General features: G+C 43.7%; 1 protein-coding gene across 1 annotated transcript in view; it reads left to right on the plus strand.

The window, feature by feature from the left end:
- The window catches only part of LOC147027508 (uncharacterized), a 410,973-nt gene that overhangs the window by 180,807 nt on the left and 209,515 nt on the right, over positions 1–20,651 (plus strand). Inside the window, exon 12 of the mRNA XM_085876519.1 lies at positions 4,095–4,187. Coding sequence (XP_085732645.1) covers positions 4,095–4,187 — 93 coding nt within the window. The remainder of the gene's footprint in view (positions 1–4,094; positions 4,188–20,651) is intronic.

Here is a 20,651-nt window from a genome sequence, read left to right on the forward strand (position 1 = left end):
AACTTGGGCTGGTCGCCTTGATTGTGTTGGCCTGTGTAAACTCTGATAGGTCGTAATTGGCACTGTTGTACTTGACCAACCGTGCCTCATACTTGATCTGCCTCACCACGGAAGCAATGCTCCTCTCCTCCGTATCGTCTACCTTAACTATCTTGAGACTTTTTGCAATGGACTCACGGAAACCAACAATGGTAGCACAGCCATCGACCTGAACAACGATAACATCCTTACTCATGCAGTCAGTCAACTTGCTAAACATGTCACGTCGAGCGAGCTTGCCACCTCGATCCAAATACAGGGAATGCAGTTCAACACTATTCCATATTCTGGATCTGTCTCGGTTCATGTACTCAATGACTTCCTTCAGAGCATTTTCATCTGCACTACCAGTTGGCAAATCAGCATATGTGGGGACTTTCATGAAACTGTTATAGCAGCGGACGTGGTACTTGCACTCAGCAGAAGGTAGATCAGAAACAAAAGCAAGGTGCAACTTGACCCTTCTCGCGACATCATCATTACGCTGCTCAGAAACATCAAGGAGCATATCTTTCATAGTTGGGAGTGGGTTACGTTCTGTGTCAAAACGTTCTTTGGTCATACACTCACGAACGCGCTCCCATCTTTCTGGGTGTCTATCATCAATGGGTAAACATTCCTCGCTACAGAACATACAATCACGTTTGTACTCAAACACACCTTTGTCAGCTACCTTAGTATGAGACCTTGTAGTTGGCCTTACACACTCATCTTCAGCCTTTCTTTTCTGTGACTTTCTCACTCTCTCAATTTTCTCTTTTGATGTATAAGTACAGTAGCAACCTTTGTGGCAGGCTATGCTTGCCGCATCTCCACCAACATCAATAATGTTCTGTAGCTTAGCCTGCAGGTCCCCATCTCCACGGGATTTGGCGCACGAGATGAGCTTCTTGATACCGATTTCAGTGAATTTCGTTTCTTCTCCACCTCCGTGACACACCGGGAGAAGACACCTTGAGTCAGCCATCATACGTTTCTCTGAAAAGAAGAAGAGGTGAGATTAGAATCAATGGGATCGTTCATCAACTATTGAGTCGGAGTGATCTGCAGTTGATGCAGGGGTAAAAAAGTTTTAAACCCCTCAATAGTCCAAAAATGACATTGAACTTGACCTTTGACCTTGAATTTGACCCCGAACCACACAACTGGCCTTAGAAATCGATTCCTCACCTCAAAATTATACGGAAAAAATGTATCACATGTGATTGTAGGTTGATTGGTTGAAAAGTTATTTTCCACCTCCGTCCGCGGTGACCATCTTGAATTTATGCAAATTATCGGAGTTCCCCAAGGTTGCCACTCCGGCAACCAAGCGAAATTTTTTCTATAGACCCATGCGAGTACGAAACCATCAAAAAACAATACACTTCTCGCAACAACAAGGCACTCAACCTGGCAACTGGACTACCTAAAAGTTTGACGAAGATGTGTTTGGACAGAGAAAAAGGCTGACACACACACACACACACACACACACACACACACACACACACACACACACACACACACACACACACACACACACACACACACACACACACACACACACACACACACACACCTCACTCTTCTTGTACAGATCTTGCTTTCCTGCACTTTGTCTAATCTCACGTCAAACCATTATCCGTAGGTTTGTGGATAGGTCGAACAATTGTATTTATTTCCAAGAAATGTTCGGGTGATATTCAAAAATATTTGACACCATGCGCTGATGAACAACCGCATTTACTTTTTATACAGCGGTTGAGGCTCATGTAACGGTGTGCATGTGAACAGGAAGACTTGGGATGTGGAGAACAAGCATCAGTGAGTAAAGCTGCCGATAGACAGAGGGGACGGTGAGGTCGGCATTAGTAAAGCTTCTTCACTCATATGCAGCACGTCACTCCGGGTAGCATCCTGGCGAGCGAGCACGACTGTGTTACTGATGCAGTGTCCCCTAAAAATTTGGGTAGGAATTTTACAGGATGCTGGTGGTAAGTCGACGACTCTTCGGCTAAAAACACTCACTTCCTGCCCCACTGTTCTCCTCCCCAGTATTATTTTCCCGCACTTCATCCCATTGAAGCATCCACCAGATAATGCTCTCAGACGGGACACACGGCTTAACATCCCTCCTCGGGATGTTGCACTTTAGTATGTCATTTATGCAATGACTTGCCAGTGAGGCCAAAATCCAAGAGTTTATAGTCGGGGCAAGACTCAAACCCAGACGAGTCAGCTCACAGGTAAGTGCACTACCTCTGCACCATCTTTTCAAGAATAGTGAAGCTCATGATGGTTGGTGTTGGCTTAATGTCTCGAGTGGTGAGCTTGGGATCCAAGACTCCTGAGTTCAAATCTTGCATGGCTGTTTAATTTATACCAGGTGAGGTTGACTCAGCCTGTCATCCTTCCGAGGTCGGAAAAATGAGTGCCAGCTTGCCGGTATCCTGTGGCGGAGCGGCGACCCATCAAGGATTGTGCCCAATAGCCAAGGAGACTGCTTGGGCAGCACCAACGCTCTGCACAGAGTATGGTCCCAATGGATGGATGGATGGGAGATCTCATGGAAAGCCATTGGGATCTTATAGAAAAAGCAAAAAAGAATTGACCTGAGAAAATGATTCATAGAAGAAAGAAAAAGGGGACGAACTAGTGCAGAAGAGCCGGTGTGCCTGGAAAGTAGCAAAGGACAAGACCAGAAGAAAGAAAAAAAACAAAAAATACAAGAGAGAGCCATCACATGACAAAGTGTCTCGAGTTAGAGAATCACATGACCATGTTCCTTCGCCTTCCATTGAGAAAAAAAACTAACGAGCTTTGAAAGTGATGGATTTCTTTACCTGCAGGGAGATGGATTGTAATAGAGCAAAACCAGGCCAAAGACGGGAGCTATACTCCCTGACACAGCAGAGGAGAAGCGAATACACTACAATGAGCTTATAATATCCAATAAAGGGCATGGCTATATATCGATTATTCAAAGGAATTGAATTGCCACTACATGTGAACATGGAGGTCAGTTTGAAGATACGGTCAAACAAAGACAGGTTGGAGTTGATATCAAGCCCAAGGAAATTCTCGAGACTGCACCTGTGCTGCGTCATGAGAGACACGGTGAGAATGTGTGATTTGCTAGAAATAAACATCATGTTACAGGTGTTTGACGATTTATTGTTGCCAGATCACAAAATAATTGTTCCAAACTCTCACCTTAGCGAACCCCTCAAGAAGGATTAATTGGGACCATTGAAGTAGTAGTAGTCGTGATAGTGACAGGATAGCTCGGAGGTAGCAGACTTCTTTTTGAGCTGTCTCGTGTGGGTTTGATCACTGAATAAAATGTAGACTGTCACACTGATGTTTCGCAGGTCGGGTGTTCCTTAAATGAGTGCACCATCCCTTGGTCGTGCGCTAAGCTGGGTGTTCCATCAGGTGGTATTCGTTGGTGGGCGTTAAAGATCCCACGGTGCTGTTTTTTTTTTTTTTTCTTATAACAGTAGCCCATTGTGTGCCAACACCCTGACAAAATTAAGAATTTCTGCCTTGACTTGACTGGTAGGTTCATACCAGGATCTAGTTTTATTCTTTTGAGCACCGTTGCTATGGACGCCACCGTTGCCTAGCAACGGGACTTTGAAATTTTTGAAAAAATCCGAAAAATATTCATATATATATTTTTTTCGGGAAATCAAAAATCGGCTTCCGCGCTTTTATGCGCACTATAATGAAACTCTTTGTCAAAAAATTTCAGCTCGATCCGTCAAAAACTGTATGACTAGTATGCAATTATGTCGTGACCACCCACGTCGCCTACCGGCTCGTTTAATTATAACTGTCTCGAGATGTATCAATTGTACAATGGCCTACCTCAAACTTCAGGGCCGAGTAAGTCAATGTTGAGACAGTTCAGGGAACAAGTTAATGAACATTTTTGAATCGGTGTTTTTTTGCTCATTAAGTAAGCTTGTGGGTTTTTTTTTTTAATAAGATTAAGCACATATGACTTACGATTTGAATATGGGTTTCTGTTGAATTACTTTTTGAATTTGTTTTGTTTCTTCCCCATCAAGTCTCGGAAAGGCAGTGACACTGAGAAGGAGAGAAAGAACGTGGAGACGAAATCGGATAATATTGGAAGTGGAAGGGCGATACCTATCAAACAGGTGAGAGGTTGCGTGTGTGTGTGTGTGTGTGTGTGTGTGTGTGTGTGTGTGTGTGTGTGTGTGTGTGTGTGTGTGTGTGTGTGTGTGTGTGTGTGTGTGTGTGTGTGTGTGTGTGTGTGTGTGTGTGTCTCATTACAGATGTATATGATGCTAGTTGAACATAACTTTAATGTTGACGGAGGAGATAGTGCATGAATCACGTGGAGGGCAAGGAAATTCGAAGACCTCATTGTTCTGTAGCATGAAAATCAACGCAATGCATGTGTAGTATATGCACCCAAGATCCCAATCCAGATTTTATTGCTGCTAATATCATAATAATATATGTTCCCTTTCAAGGAACTTCAATACAGGAGGAAACCATTAGGTCCATCAAGCCGCTAATTGTTTGGGGATGAGGGCGGTGATGTTATGTCTTTTCTTATTTCATGAATGTGTGTGCTGTCTCTCGGTTGGACGTAAAATGGGGCATCCCGTCTGCTAGCATTCGTGGCGGACGTTAAATATCATACCTTGTACTTGGCGCAGAGCAGGTGAGCTATCGCCGACACCATGACCAATTTACAAATTCCAGCCCTAACCGGTAGAGGGCATTGCATCAGCAGCACAGCCGCACCCTCAGCCAATGATGCTACCACACAGCCTTGTGCTGCATTCGAATGAAGGAGACAGGCAAGTGTGTTGCATCAATGAGTGTGTCCTCATTCAGAGGGGCCTTCAGGCAGCTGTCTCCATACGCTGGCCTTCACTTCAATCCGTTAAAAATCTGTCTTTTTGGAAAGAGCAGGCCATTGTGTGCCGATACCCTGGCCAAATTCCAAATTGCTGCCCAAGTCAACACCACCCTGAAAAGGAGTGGCGACCCTTCCAGGGTTGGTTCTCAGCCATGGGACGTCTTTCATCGGAGCTAATGGTCTGGAAACATTGGTCAGGCATGAATACTTTCAACATAAGAAACAAACGCAGTCGTGAGCAAGCAAACCAGGTCTCCTCTAATGCATACTTTTTATTTGTACATCTTATGATAGAATGAGAACCAAATGATGATGTCTACATATGTGACATTATTTGAAGAAGCGGCCACAATTGTGATTATCTGCTTTTTCACATGGATAAGCTCCTTGTCATCATTACAAGACTGGGCCCTGCTCAGAGGGAAAAAAAATTATCTCTTATAATCCCCATTGGAATTGCTGATTGATTTGGACAATCATAACTTATTACCTCTGCCCCTGACGGTGGACGGAATTTGTTTTCACCCCTGTTGGGTCGCCGAAATAGGTGACCCTTATTGCCAGTAATTCTGTCTGTTTGTTTGGATGTTTGTTCGTTTGTCATCAGCATAATTGGTAGTAAACGTGGGCCGATTTTGACCAAACTCAGGTGGTAGGTACATCTTATGACCTAGTACTTTGGAAATTGTGATGGTTGCTAGGGACGCTTTGGTTCCCAAGCAACAACCGAAAAACCTTCAAAATCGGTACCGTTCACGCGAAATCAATTCCGAAAGCCATTATCCCACGTAGGGTTATGAAATTTGGCATGAATGATCTACAGGTGATACTCTATTAAATATATTCCGGTTTTTGTGATATATGGAATACTTTACCTCCTGGTCGGCGACCCATCGCCACCTACTGGCTTGTCTGTTTATTTGTCTGTCCGTGAGCAGGATATCTGAAAAAGTTATGGATGGATTCGGACAAAACTTGGTGGACAGGTTAGGTGTGTGTGACAAGGACGAATTTATTTGATTTTTGATGAAGATCCGGATCTGGAAACTGGAATTTAATTTTTTTATTGTTGTTGTTAATGTGATTCTTCACCCCCATTGAGAGATGGGCCCAAAACCGATGTATAGCACGACCTCCAAAAATGTCATCGATGGATTTGGATAAAACTTGATGGACAGGTTGGGTGTGTGACGAGGACGAATTGATTCGATTTTTGATGAAGATCCAGATCTGGAAATGATAATTTCATTTTGTTGTTGTTGAAGTGATTCTTCACCCCCGTTGAGAGATGGGACCAAAAACGATGTATTGCACGATATCTAAAAATGCCACGGACGGATTTCGATAAAACTTGGTGGACAGGTTGGGTGTGTGACAAGGACGAATCGACTTGATTTTGGTGAAAATCAGAATGCAGATCCGGCCTATCAGTTTGCTAGAAAATGTAAACTGTTCATCCTGGCGGAAGTATACACTCTACCGAGGTGTAGTTGCTCTGTTTTTCAGGGTAATATTTGTATTATTATTCCACAATTGCATAACAGTCAGAGGTGTGTGCTGCAATAACTACAGTGAGTTTGGAGTTCATGTAAGTCAAATTTCCTTTTAGTTGAGACCTACTTTTATTGTTGTCATTTTCCCCCAAAACCTCCAAAGTCAATCTTGTCTTTCTATCCTTTGTCCCAGGTAACATTGTTGTATGAGAAGCAATGAAGGTATGCATGGTATATCAGGTGAAGGGACACAAACTATGATGGGAATTTGTTTTTAACGAGACAGATTAGGTTTCGCTAAGAGGTTATTATTTGTTCGTTTGATTCCGTCACTCCCTTCCGCACCTTATTTCACTCACTAATTGCTCCTTCCTGTGTTCAGATGATTGTCATTTTGGACAAAAAGATTGTGATTATTTTGAACAGTGGTATTAAAAATGTGAACAATGGAGGGAACATCGTTCGTAATTGGGTTACTAAAATTGCTGAAAGATTTGTTACGTAACATATGGACAGCCCCTAACTAGAGTGCAGTACATTTGGTTTAATCGAGATGTTCAAGAGCCTTGAATAGGTTCTCAGTAGGATATTGCGAGATAGGGTTAGAGGAAGTGGCATCGGAGTGGCAAGCTCATGTATTCTTTCTTCCAATTTTATGATGGTTGCAAAACAGGAAGAAACAATACCTCTGATTGAAATTCCCACTCACTGGATTACCTGGTGACCAACAGGTGTCCTTTCGTACAGGTGGCTTTCCATGCAGCTCCATTTATACTTGCCGGGTGGTGCTACATAATATCAATGGGGTGCCTGATTGGCTGAATATAGGTTTGGAGAACCCATTGGAGATGACAAGTACTGGAGGACCAGTTGTCGGTTAAAAAAATTATGTTCCTCTTCACCTCTCCCTGAAACAAGCAATTTATTCTGAGAGACGTTACTACATGATGTGATGGGAATCCATGAATATGTTTGTGTGCTTGAGTGGTTTTGTCTTTTGAGTCTTCAAATTAATGCTTGTCATTGGGACAATGAAAAGGCATCATGTTACTATGCAATGGTTTGTGTGACGTGAGGGAGGGAGGGTTGGTTTCACGTGTAAAATATCAGGTTAATCCCAAAAGTTCAAATTCTGGTGAGATTTTATTGCTGATACATTCTGGATAGTCCTTGTGTATTGGTTCCTATAATTTGGTGCTAATATTTACTGTATATGTGAGGTTCTAAAACATGCATGTCTCAACAAAACTTTTTAAAAATGTTTTTATGCCTCCGCTGACAAAGTCACCGGAGGCATTATGTTTTCGGGTTGTCCGTACGTCCGTGCTGATTTTCTTTGTTTTCCCTGCAACCGCTTATCACCGATTGATATGAAAATTTCACCATTGGTGTGACGATTCACGTAGAATGTTTTGATGACATTGATGATGTCATAGGTCATGTGGTGTGGCTGCCGCATTGGAAAAAAGGAAAAACGTTGCACCTCTGTATCTCTGAAACTGTAGCAAGGAAAAAATTTCAACTTGGCACGTGGAAAATACTCCTCATGGGGAATAAGTTTGATTTTTTTTTCATGATGTCATAGATGGCTTCATTATGATGTCATTGCACACATCAAATGCTTTATCTGATCAGTATGAAAATTTTTGAGGGCCATCTCAGGCTAAATTTTATGGGGGCGTGGGGGGGGGGGATTGATGACTCCATTGGTCACATGGTTCGGCAACCTTTTTTATACGCCCGAGAGATATATATATATATATATATATATATATATATATATATATATATATATATATATATATATATATATATATATATGTGCGTATTATGTGATACCGGTCGTCCATCCGTCCGTCTGTGTCTGTCTGTCTGTCTGTCTGTATGTCTGTCTGTCCGTCCATCCGTTCCTGTCCGCACTCTAACTCCCAAAGTTTTCAACTTTCACGTTTCATATTTGGTACATTGGTACAGACTGTGGAGACCGTGTGTCGCGACATACGTTCGTCATCTAAAGTGGTTGTCATGGCAACCAGGATGCTGTTTTCCATGTAGTAGCACAATTCTGTATATACCTTCTTGTTCGGGCGTATATTGTGCTCGCTTGAGCTCTTGTTTTATTATTATTATTTTTACATAAAAGCCTTCAAAAATCTTCTTCACTGAAATGGCTAAACATATCGAGGCGAAACTTTACAGGTATGATTGCCTATCCATGAGGAACACAAAGTTCACCTATGATGTCATCGTTCCATGATTTGGCTGCTTTGACTTTTTCAAGAATAAACCTTTAAAAATATTCTTCTCCAGAACGTTTCGATAGATCGAGGGGAAACTTCACACACATGTTCCCAAGCATGGGGGATACCAGGGTGTTCATAAATAATGAATAGGTCACAGGTTATGGCAGCCATATTGGATGCAACGAAAATCTTAAAAATTATCTCTCTTGAACCACTTCATCATTCGACTTGAAACATCAAAATTTTGATGGAGTTGTCATGGGGGATATATGTTTTAAATTTCAACCTGATCGGACGCATGATTTGGCAGCCAAAATTATTAAATATTATGAATCTGGGTTCAGGGATTTCAATCAAATTTAGTACAAATATGTATAATGATGTAATAATGTAGGTGGAGGCATATCTGGTGACATTACAACGTCGAAGAGTGCCCTTCTAGTTTTGTTTAAAAATAATAATAATAACTAGAGAGTTCATAAAACATGGTACCCTGCTCAGTGTTCAGGTGTATATAGTACTTCAATTAATTAAAAAAAGATGATTCTAAACATTAACCAAAAAATTGCAGGTGTTGAGCGCTATTGCAGCAGTCTTAGACAGGAGGTGGACAAAAAATATGGAAACGCCAATATAAAGTCACTTAATAGGGTGTCGGGCCACGACGTACAGCTAGTCCACCAGATTCTGGAATTATGCAGGAGGGATGCAGCACCATTCTTCCATGAGCATGTCAATCAACTCACACTTGTGTGATGGAGGTGGAACTTGCTGTTTCAGGTGTCATTCCAGAATATCCCATAAATGCTCGACTGGGTTGATATGGTGACTGAGAAGGCCATGGCATATGGGGAACATCAGTGTCATGCTCTTCAAACCATTGGGGACCACATGTGCTCTGCGGATGGGGACATGGCAAGGGGGGGGTCCCCTCTTACAGCCATGCTAACCATAATTATAGGAAACCAGGCCTGTGCAGCATTTTTATACCCTAAGCATGCATGATGGGATACTATTTGCTAAATTAACACATGGACCACAACTGTGTGGAAGCCATTTGCTTGGTGTCCTTCATTTACTCAGGTGTTTCCATTTGTTGTCCACTACCTGTACGTCACCCTTGCACACCACCTGTTTTAACAAGTCCAAGTACTACTACACTGGAGGTTCTTGCAAGTGCAAAGAAGGTGATATGTGTTCTCCATTGTTCAAGTATATAATTCAATTAAAATTAAATAAATATTATATAAACAAATTAATTAAGTGTTTTAACATTAACACAATGTCGATTACATCACCCTGTCTAGCATGTTATATCAGTTACTGGTAAATACAACCCGTCATTTCACACGGACCAGTCGCTCTGGGTGACGGATCACGTACCAGTCGCTCTGGGTGATGGAGCGCGGACCAGTCATTCTGGGTGACTGAGCACGTACTAGTCGCTCTGGGTGACAGGGCATGGAGCAGTCGCTCTGGGTGACGGAGCACGGACCAGTCGCTCTGGGTGACGGAGCGCGGACCAGTCGCTCTGGGTGACGGAGCGCGGACCAGTCGCTCTGGGTGACGGAGCGCGGACCAGTCGCTCTGGGTGAAGGAGCATGGACCAGTCACTCTGGGTGACGGAGCGCGGACCAGTCGCTCTGGGTGAAGGAGCATGGACCAGTCGCTCTGTGTGACGGAGCACGGACCAGTCGCTCTGTGTGACGGAGCACGGACCAGTCGCTCTGGGTGCCGGAGCATGGACCAGTCGCTCTGGGTGACGGAGTGCAGACCAGACCCATTTAAATTGTTGGTAAGGAACGGCTGGCCATGTTGTGAATGCATCCCATGTCGAATGCTTTTAACTTTGAAGTCGGTCTTCACTGCACCAGCATCAGTTAAAGAAATTAAATGAATTCATTAAAACAACAACTTGATCCACAAAGGAGTTACTGTATAATGTAGAACAACCGTGGAGACATCACAAATTTGAATCGCCCATGAAATATACAGTGCAGATAATTTGCCACGTTACCTGCTCGTCTGTGCATGCTTCACGTGCTACATTATTCGCGGTCCATGAAACCTTGTAGCTTTATTTTAAATGTTCTGTTTTTCACCAGATGTGCTTTGATTCCTTGAAGATCACCTTATGAAACACAGATCTGTATGCAGATCACACTTTTCAGCAATTGTTTGGACTGGATTCTGGGGAGGATGTTGGAGAGATCAAGCTGCGGTGCATCGTTTGGGAATGTCAAGATCTCTGACCTTGATTTCACAGACGATGCAGTCATCTTTGTGGATACTCTAGATGTCCTTTTGGGGGCCCTCAAGCTGCTGAATGGGGAGTCGGAGCTGCTGGGATTTCGGGTTTCCTGGGTTAAAACTAAGACTGAGGCTTTCAATGACCTCTTGGATGCTGCTATCTTGTCTGTACCTGTTTATGGCGAGGATGTTGAGGCCACAGAGAGATTCACTTACCTTGGCAGTGATATTCATGTCTCTGATGGTTGTGAGCCAGAGGTCAACAGATGTCTTTATCGGGCCTGAGGAGTCATGGATTCACTGGATCATGGGGTGTGATGCTGCCGGTACCTGTGCGGGAGAACGAAAGTCTGAGTTTTCAGGTCCTTGGTGCTACCAGTCTTGCTCTATGGATGTGAGACTTGGACTCTGACCATAGATCTGAGATGGAGACTTAATTCCTTTGGTACCAGGTCTCTTCGGAGAATCCTTGGCTATCGCTGGTCGGATTTTGTGTCCAACGAGCGGTTGCTGAGAGAGACTCAAATGAGATTTGTTACCTGCATGGTCCGTGAGCGTCAGTTGCGGCTGTATGGACATGTGGCTCGTTTTCCTGATGCTGGTCCTGCTCACCAGATTCTTTCAGCGAGGGAGCCTCGTGAGTGGAAGTGGCCAATGGGCCGACCACGTGCCTCGTGGGTGCAGCAGGTTGATCGGAATCTCAAGGAGATGGGGATGGATCAGGCATCTGCCTGGGGGATGGCCAGACGGAGGCCCCTGGAGTACCGGTGGATAGTGGACGCAGTGACCCGCTGTTCCGGCGCATGCTCCCATACCTGAACTGAGCTATACTCTAGGCCTTCACAGCGAGAACAAACATGGCGAACACCTGGTTGGATGGACCTTATTGTTTTTTTATTAATATGTATCTATGTCGAAGTGAGAGGTTGATTTTAAAAAGAGATCACACAAATAGGTTAAACAAAGCTATGTCCTGCAAAAAACAAAATTGCACATTTTCAGTGGATGAGACCACCTTCCGAGGCACCCACCACGCAGGACTGCGGGGCCAAACAAAGGCGGAAACGTATCTCTAATTGATGTGAGATTGAAAGCACGTGTACTTTTTCCCAAAATAAACAACCAAGCAGCTTAGAGAGCACTCACCAAGTGGCTTAAGCATATGAGCAAGCTCTCCAACAAAATGGTCCAGAAGAAACGGCTCCCTTGGCATGCAATTGGCAATCACCAAGTCGTCATCGTAAACACACACCTCCAGGAGACGCCCGGAATGTCACATATGTCCGAATTGGCCAAAGGAACACTTTTCTAGGAGTTGGAACTGCTTGTAAGTTCGATTATGGAGCTTAAATTTTGTAATTCTTCTTGGTTTAATAGATATTCGTGGCGATCGCGTGTGTTGGCATTATATAAAACGATGAACTCTGATGTCTCTGGGCATTTATAAGCATTGCAACCCCAGACAGGGACGTGGCTGAAGATCGCCTGTGAAGGATATAATTAAATAAGGCCGTTAATTATCTTCAAAAGGGATGTTTTAATTAACCCAAACACCCAATTTTCACTCTTGCACCTCCTTAGAGTTTTCTTAGTTTGCATGCAGAGTTTCAGGCTGCTAGGTTTTATGGTTTTGGAGTTATGGAGGAGACACACACACACACACACACACACACACACACACACACACACACACACACACACACACACACACACACACACATACATGCACACACACATTTGTGGTAATTAACACCAATTTTGCACCCAGATTAATCCTGTGAAGGTGAACAATTTGTGTGCGAATGAAACTCTTAGGGTTAGAATTTTCATGCTCTTCAATCTTTAGGGTTAGAATACAATAACAATTATTCATAAAACTAACATGTACAAGGGATTATATTCACCCTTAAATCCTGTGCTTCTACCCATAACACTCTCCCTCCAAACACAAGGGTGATGAGGAGAGTGACTTAAGCCTCGGCATTTCTCCACCAAAAAAAGTTTGTGAATCTGTTCTTAGGCATATCGGTTTTTGGCAGGATGAGGGAGATTAGGTAACGGGGGGAATAAAAAATTCCATCCCAAAGTTTTCAGGGCTCCTCAACAGCACTCTTTGAGCCCCAAACTGCACCTCCCCAGCAACCTCTCATTTTCAACAAGTTGGGTCACCTGATCAAGATGGGTGGTTGAGACTTTATTTAAGCATCGAGGAGGTTGTTGTTAGCCAGCTTTAAGTCATTACTAAGCAGTCATTGGACCTACTAGTGATCATACAACATATATCTGGCCACGTGTGAAGCCGGTAGTGTTTAAGGTCTCGACCGGCCGAATGCAGAGTGCAATCCAAGCTCCGCTCCTTTCACAGACAAGATAATGATGCACCACCACCAGAGCCAATTTGAGATGAGATGCGGGCATACGCTACTTAACGTATGGTGTGAGGTCGCTGGAGGTGGCGGTTTGTTTTTTTTCCATGTTCTTCAATATAATGAAGACTTGAAAGTTTTATATTGTGGCAATGACCTTCTCTGTGTGTGTAAATAATGTAGTTTAGCAATTTTGGGGAAATTCCCCCAAATATTGGAAGTGTTTAAGGACTAAACAATTTTTTCTTCATTCCAAATTGACCGGAACTGTTTCTGGGGCACAGCTTGAATGGTAACAGCCAATGGGGCAGCTCCACTTCACTCCAGCTCTCTGTCTTCACCCCTCCCTCACCACCCTCACCCCTCCCCCACCCGCTTTTGTGCACATGGATCGCTTCCATGCCTGAGTCACTCAGCTTCCCCTCCAATCCGGATCCAAATCCAGTGACATTCCCCCACACCCACACTGCTCCGAGTTGAAGCTTTTCAAGCCGGTGAAGTCAATATCCACTCCCCAAACTCTCAGATGTTGTTTTGTGGAGAATAGATGAAAGACAGCAAAACACACATGGCCGAGCAGACAAAGAGAGGACACTGACCGAAGTACATCATATGACCTTTTCTACATTCTTACGTTAAAGACTTTTCAGGAAGTACTCCACAGTGCTCCATCCCCGAACTCCTATCACGATGAAATGTCGCACTTTGTCCACACGACATGAACACTTGATGTCGGAATGAAGCAGAATTGGACGGAAAAGCGACATTTACATCGCGTCGTATTTACTACCAGAAAACTCCTTGTCCATCCCTGTAGATGCCTTCAAGGTGTAACAGCACCATTGCGTTTTCTGTGTTGCGGGCAATGTTGCACCGCCGCACTGCATGTTGTTACGACGGCATGTTGCTCCATTTTGGGTCAAGTGTTGTGGGTCACAAAAGTGCCATAAAAATGTTGTGGTGCCATAATATTATGTTCGACCGTAAAATGGAAACGAATCTCGATTTCAGCCTCCTCGTATAAACACTATAATCCTGCCATCTCATTTCCATAGTGCGTATTTGCTGGCAATATTTGACAAACGTATTTTCTCCCCAGGACATTGTTTTTTGTTTTTGCCACATCATCCCCATTTTGACATGATACAGTAACTATTACTGTGCCATATTATGATGTTATTGTAAGTGGTAGATGTGATCAAAGCTGACCAATATTTCAACAACAAAAAGAAACATCCAAGTGTTGGTGAACAGCACCCTCTCTCCCCCAGTGTCACGATTCCGAAATGTCGTAGCTTTGTGATCGAAGACTTGCCGAAACAATTACCGATCATAGTAAAGCTTCAAATTCTGGGATTGGTTACATCTGGAAAGCTTCTCGGTTCGAATTGGCCGAGTGCGAAAGGCTCATTCGAGATTTGTAAAAGTTTGACGGTATCCTTCTAAGTTGTAGTGTGACCTTGCTATTTCGCAGAAAGGAGGGGTTGTTGTGTTCGTGTCTGCCTGGCTGTTGCCCTCCTGGAGGAACTTTGTTGCTGATGGCTTCCGTTAAATTTGGAAATGCTAATTGATTTTGTGGTGTAGGGCAGTTAAACGGCTACTGTGGGCAGAAACAGATTGGTTGGGGCCTCACATCATTACGACGGAGAGGCAGGACGGGACCCAGCTGGCTCTGGCCTGGTTTAGCGATCGCCAGAGAGTGCTAGAGGATGGGATGGCTGGTGTTTGATCCCATCTGGCTCGCATCCCCCCATTACAACAACGTGCCCCACATCTGTAATCAGAGGGTTGCCGCGGCCATCATGATCAGTGCCCGCCATCTGGCACACGTTTCAAACCCGCCGCACTCTCGAACGGCCCGGGGAAAATTGCCCTCACCGGTCCCGGCCCTTCTTAACAAGCGGGTTCTTCATTTCGCCTCCACCACCCCGTGCAATGCGATCACACGCACTCTTCATCTGCTGCACGGCTCCAGCGCTGGGAACAGAGTTTAATCATTGCCGTAATCGCACCGCATTTGGGTGTTAATGGGTTCCAAATGGTGCCGATGGATCTCTGCGCTGGCATCTGGGATCCACTCTCCATGATTTCTTCTGTTATTAGTTATCTTCAATCCTTGCAGCTCGCGATTGGGTTAGGTGAGTGCTTCGAGGCACCATCTATCTGCTCTTCGCCTTCCTCTGCAGCCAATGAATGTAGTTAGCTGTGTTTTTTTATCGTCTCACTTCTGCTGAATTAACAAACAAACTTATAATCCAGTTGTTTTTATGAAATATGTTGAAAACATGTCGTTAAACATTTTGAGCTATTCGTAAAAATATTACTTTTGTAATTTTATGTTTTTAATTGAATCCATCTCGTTGCCATGCTAAAACACACACGGATATACAATTTAACCATTCAAGCACCATTACATTTTAAAGCACAAAATTCTCATCTCCTTTACTTTTAAAGACATCTTCTTACTCTAAAGTTGAAATAAAGTCCTTGGAAAACATTTTCATTCCTATAGTTTTAAGTTTTTTTTAAAGAAATACTTTTAGAGAGCAAGAGAGGGAAGAATAATCAGAGAAGGAATATATATATATATATATATATATATATATATATATATATATATATATATATATATATATATATATATATATATATATATATAGATACATAGATACACACACACACACACACAAACACACACACACACACACACACACACACACACACACACACACACACACACACACACACACACACACACACACACATATACATAACCGGGTGTAGTGGCGTGCGCCTGTAATCCGGCTACTCGGAGGCTTGGGTTAGAGGATCGCTTGAGGACGGGAGCTCTGCGCTGGGCCGCGCTATGAGAGGGTGTATGGCAGCCTGGAATCATGGTGAAACCCAATCCTTATCCCTGTGTCGTAAGAGGCGACCGGGGTTGCGTCAGGAAGGGCATCCGACGTAAAACCTATGCCAAATCAGTATGCGGATCATAACGGATGATCCGCTGTGGCGACCCCTAAGGGAGCAGCCGAAAGACGAACAACATTATATATATATATATATATATATATATATATATATATATATATATATATATATATATGTTAAGAGCCTGGTGTTGGCGCAGTGGTTAGGGCAGCGGCTTGGGATCCAAAAGGTCCTGAGTTCAAGCCCCATTGGGCCACTGAATTAATACACCAGGGGGTTGACTCAGCCTGTCATCCTTCCGAGGTCGGCGAAATGAGTACCAGTATACTGGGCCGGTGTATACCCCGGTTAAAATAGGTGTACGATATCCCTGTGTCATAAGAGGTGACCAGGGTTGCGTCAGGAAGGGCATCCGGCGTAAAACATGTGCCAAATCACTATAATCACTATGCGGATCATACGGATGATCCGCTGTGTCGACCCCTAACGGGAGCAGCCGAAAGAAGAAGATATATGTGTATATATATATATATATATATATATATATATATATATATATATATATATCTCTTGGGTATGCTTACACATTTTAAGCAATAATGAACCGTACTTCTCCATTGTCTCGGGTCACTCACCTGCATTCATTTTTTTTTTCATTTATTTTGTTTTCACTTATTTTTTCCTTAATTTATTTTCATTTATTTTATCATTTACTTATTTTAAATTATTTTTTCATTTATTTATTTTCATTTACGGAAGCTTACCGATGCTTCTGTGACCCCCCCTCCCCTCCCCCGTTGCATTGGCTTTGATTTCCATCGACACACAAAATTCCATCTTTCTACGTCATCCATAAGGTACCAAACATAATTGTCAGTCAGTGGGTCAGTGAGTCTGTGAGTGGTTTCAATGAGCTATATATATATATTAGATATTAAGGAATTTGTGATGTACCTCACCAGTCAAAAAGACTTATTTCAACATAATCCAGTTGCATATCCACATACTTCTGCCACCACTACACAAAGTTATCAATTCCTTTGTAATAAAATGATGTTGGTTGGTCCTTGATCCACACCTATAGCACCACTTGGAACCTCATTGTCATCACTCTCATTAAGACCTTGGAAAGCTTCCTTCATCAGACTAAACAGATAAACATCCGATGGTGCAAGATCCGGACTGTTCGGTGGGTGGGGTAACAGATCAAAACGAAAGCTCTCAATGTACTGCTCTGTTGCCCTCGCCATGTGTGGGCTCGTGGTGTCGTGTCGCATGATGACGCAGGTGCCGAGTGTCCCGTGAAGCTTTCTGTGTATTGCTGGGTTCAATTTCGTTCACAGAAGTGCGTAGTATTTTGCACTCGTTACTGTTTCACGATACACATTGAAGTGGGTGACAACAGCACCATCTGATCCCAGAATAGTGTCATTATCACTTGCCTGACACTTGGACTTGACTCGAGCTTTCTTGTGTCATTGACAATGGTGGTTTCCATTGCACGGATGCTAGATTACTCTTGGGTTCCTAATGCTGAAGATTTTTCTCGATGGTAGTGATACTCGACAAAAGTTAATCGTGTTCTGCTTCGTTTCACTGGAGAAGACTCTGGGTTATTACCTCCGTCACCAAAGGTGGATGAGGTTATGTTTTCACCCCATCTGTATTTTTGTTTGTCTGTCTGTCTGTGAGCACGACGTCTCAAACATTTATGGACTGACTATGACAAAACTCGGTGGATGAGTTGGTTAGGTGACAAACGTAAACTGTCAGTCTGGTGGAGGTATGTGCTCTACCGAGTGCCGTTGTAGTTCACAAATGCCTGTTGTGTTCACCAGTGAGCATTTTTGGCAACCATGTAGCACACACTTTGTGGAAACCTAGTCTACTGTGGGTTACAGCACGTACTGTATAACGAAACAGATCTATGATGACAGCTATGTCGTCTATTGATACGCACATATCCTTGCATATCGGTCCATCAGTCCTGGCCACATTGTCCTCTGTGACTGCAGATACACTTGTTTGTCCTTTTCAAAACCGTTCATACCATTGTACACATTTTTCTGTGAAATACAATTTCTACCATATTGTGCAGTCGTTCTCCTAAGAATGTCACACAGTTTGACTCAAACCTGATGACTTGTAGCTCAATGAGATTGTACTCTTGTAGTGGGACAGCCATCTCTACGGCACCATTACTATCTCACCACGTGTGGGGATTGAAGTCGGGTACTAATTGATCGACGACAAATAACTCGCACTACTCGCCCCTGCAATACCGCACATATTGTTGCGGGGCCGGGCGTCGGCTGCGAGCACGACCACTAGATGGAGCCATAGAGTCGACTCCGCCGATCACCCGGAATTTAGATCGTACCTTTTCGGAAAACTCTGAAAAAGTACGGGTCCCTTATCGGACCATGAAGCGTCAATATTTCTGCCACGTGGTACAGGGTTATTTGCCAATTTTCAAAATACCTAGATTTCCACGTGGCGATTTACCGAGTCTCCACACCCTCGACGGCACCCATACGGAACAAGCCGCTTCGCGTACTCGAACCGTGTGCGACCCGAGCGGTTGATCGCCGAGATCCGTCGGTCCGATTGTCCCGTTACAGCGGCAACAGCCTGGCTAATTTTCCAACACGCAGCACGCTAAGCCAATGGAGGAAAGGACACGACCGAGCGGATACATTTCACAAATGGGGCTGTTTATTTAACAATAGGCAGGGAGGGGAACACAGAAGAGCAGAGTTATCCGAATATTAATAAGCACGTATGTACAGCAAGGCACTTAACAATTCATTACTTACTATACTGGCACCACAAACACACATACGCACACACCCATAAGAATCGGACCAACATGGTCTTTATTGAGGCCTCCAGCCTGGATGGAAAGGATGGGCTGAAGACCAGATTCTGCCTCGGACCTGTCCACCTCGTGTCGTCTTCGCGTTGTTCGTACCGGACACCAGTGAGAGCGAGCTGAATCCAAACACCTGCGAGCCGCGATCAGCTTCCCGAGCTCCGGCGGATCCTCTCGCGCTCCAGAATACGCGCTGGTGAAGACGAGGCGCCGATCATTAACCAAGAAGAGCAAAGAACAACGAACTTCTATCTCTTCATTCCCTTTTTATCCCTCTGGTGTGCGGCTCACTTCCGGCGTGACTCGTTCGCCGTCGGTGGGGGCTGTCGCCTCGAATTTCTCGGAGTCCCCAAGCGAGCTGATTCATGTCCATATTAGGGAATGGAATTCAGTTCGCTCATCGTTGGGTGGGAGTTGTCGTATCCCACCCCTTGGAGTGCCCAAGCGAGCCAATTCATGTCCATATTAGGGAATGGAATTCAATTCTCAAATGCATTCTGAACACACCCGCATTTCAGCGAGCGCATGAAGAATGCCGGGAGCAGAGGGTTTTTGTTGGTGTTGTAGTTATCGTTGGTGTTGTTGTCATAGTTGGTGGTGTTGTTATCATTGGTGGTGTAAAATAAAAGAAAAACCTGACTGTTACAATAACTCCACAGCGCATGAACATTTAATTACCCATTAGACCAGGGACTGGACCCTAACTGGCAACACGTACTTACCGATATAACTGATCTATAGGACGTGTATGTTGAGTGCAGTAAACGTCCAAATTCGTAACAATATAACAATTGTATTACACACCTGCACTATTGGTGACAGTAAAACTCACTTTATTTATTTACTTGCCATCGTACCTGTGCATAGAATGTGGTGGATCACTAATAGAAAAAAATTGCTCAACAGGTGATGCCCCCACCAAATAAACCATCAATTCTAAAGAGATGTGAAAGTTCTCCTTCAGCTTTATTGAATGCCTTCTTCAATGACCGTGAGAGAGACGGTGATTGTGACGGTGACCGAGAGGGTGCCGGAGATGGTGATGGAGAAGGAAAAGGAGAATGATGATGATTTGGGGAATACATTTATTTATTTTACAGCTTTAGCTCCTCCCGATGTGACGTCACAATATAAACAGTTGAAAGAGTGGTGGAATTATCGGTACCCCGTGCACACAAAGCTAAAAGTGGTGTTTAAGCAATTGGTTCATGACTGTCTGTCTGTCCACAAACATCAGTTTCTGCTCGAGGAACAACTTGATTTTAATCGAATGTTATATTTGGAACATGTCTCAGACAACGAACCTGTCGTTCATCAGTACGTTGGCTCTGAATTCGTCCCGATTGCACATGCGCACAGAGGAGTGAGATAATTTTTTACTCTGTCTGTCTGTCTGTCTATCTGTCTGTTTTTGTTTGTCCACACAGAACTTTAGTGTTTTTATCCACAACCTCTTCTTGGATTGAGACAAAATTTTCACCACAGGAGCAACTACTCATGTAGAATGTTGTAACGATATGACGTCATAGGTCATATGGTGTGGCAGCCACGTTGGAAAAACCGAAAAACTTT

This window comes from Eptatretus burgeri, chromosome 4, assembly GCF_056783735.1.
Source record: "Eptatretus burgeri isolate ZD-2024b chromosome 4, Ebu_testis_v1, whole genome shotgun sequence".
Classification (NCBI taxonomy): domain Eukaryota; kingdom Metazoa; phylum Chordata; class Myxini; order Myxiniformes; family Myxinidae; genus Eptatretus; species Eptatretus burgeri.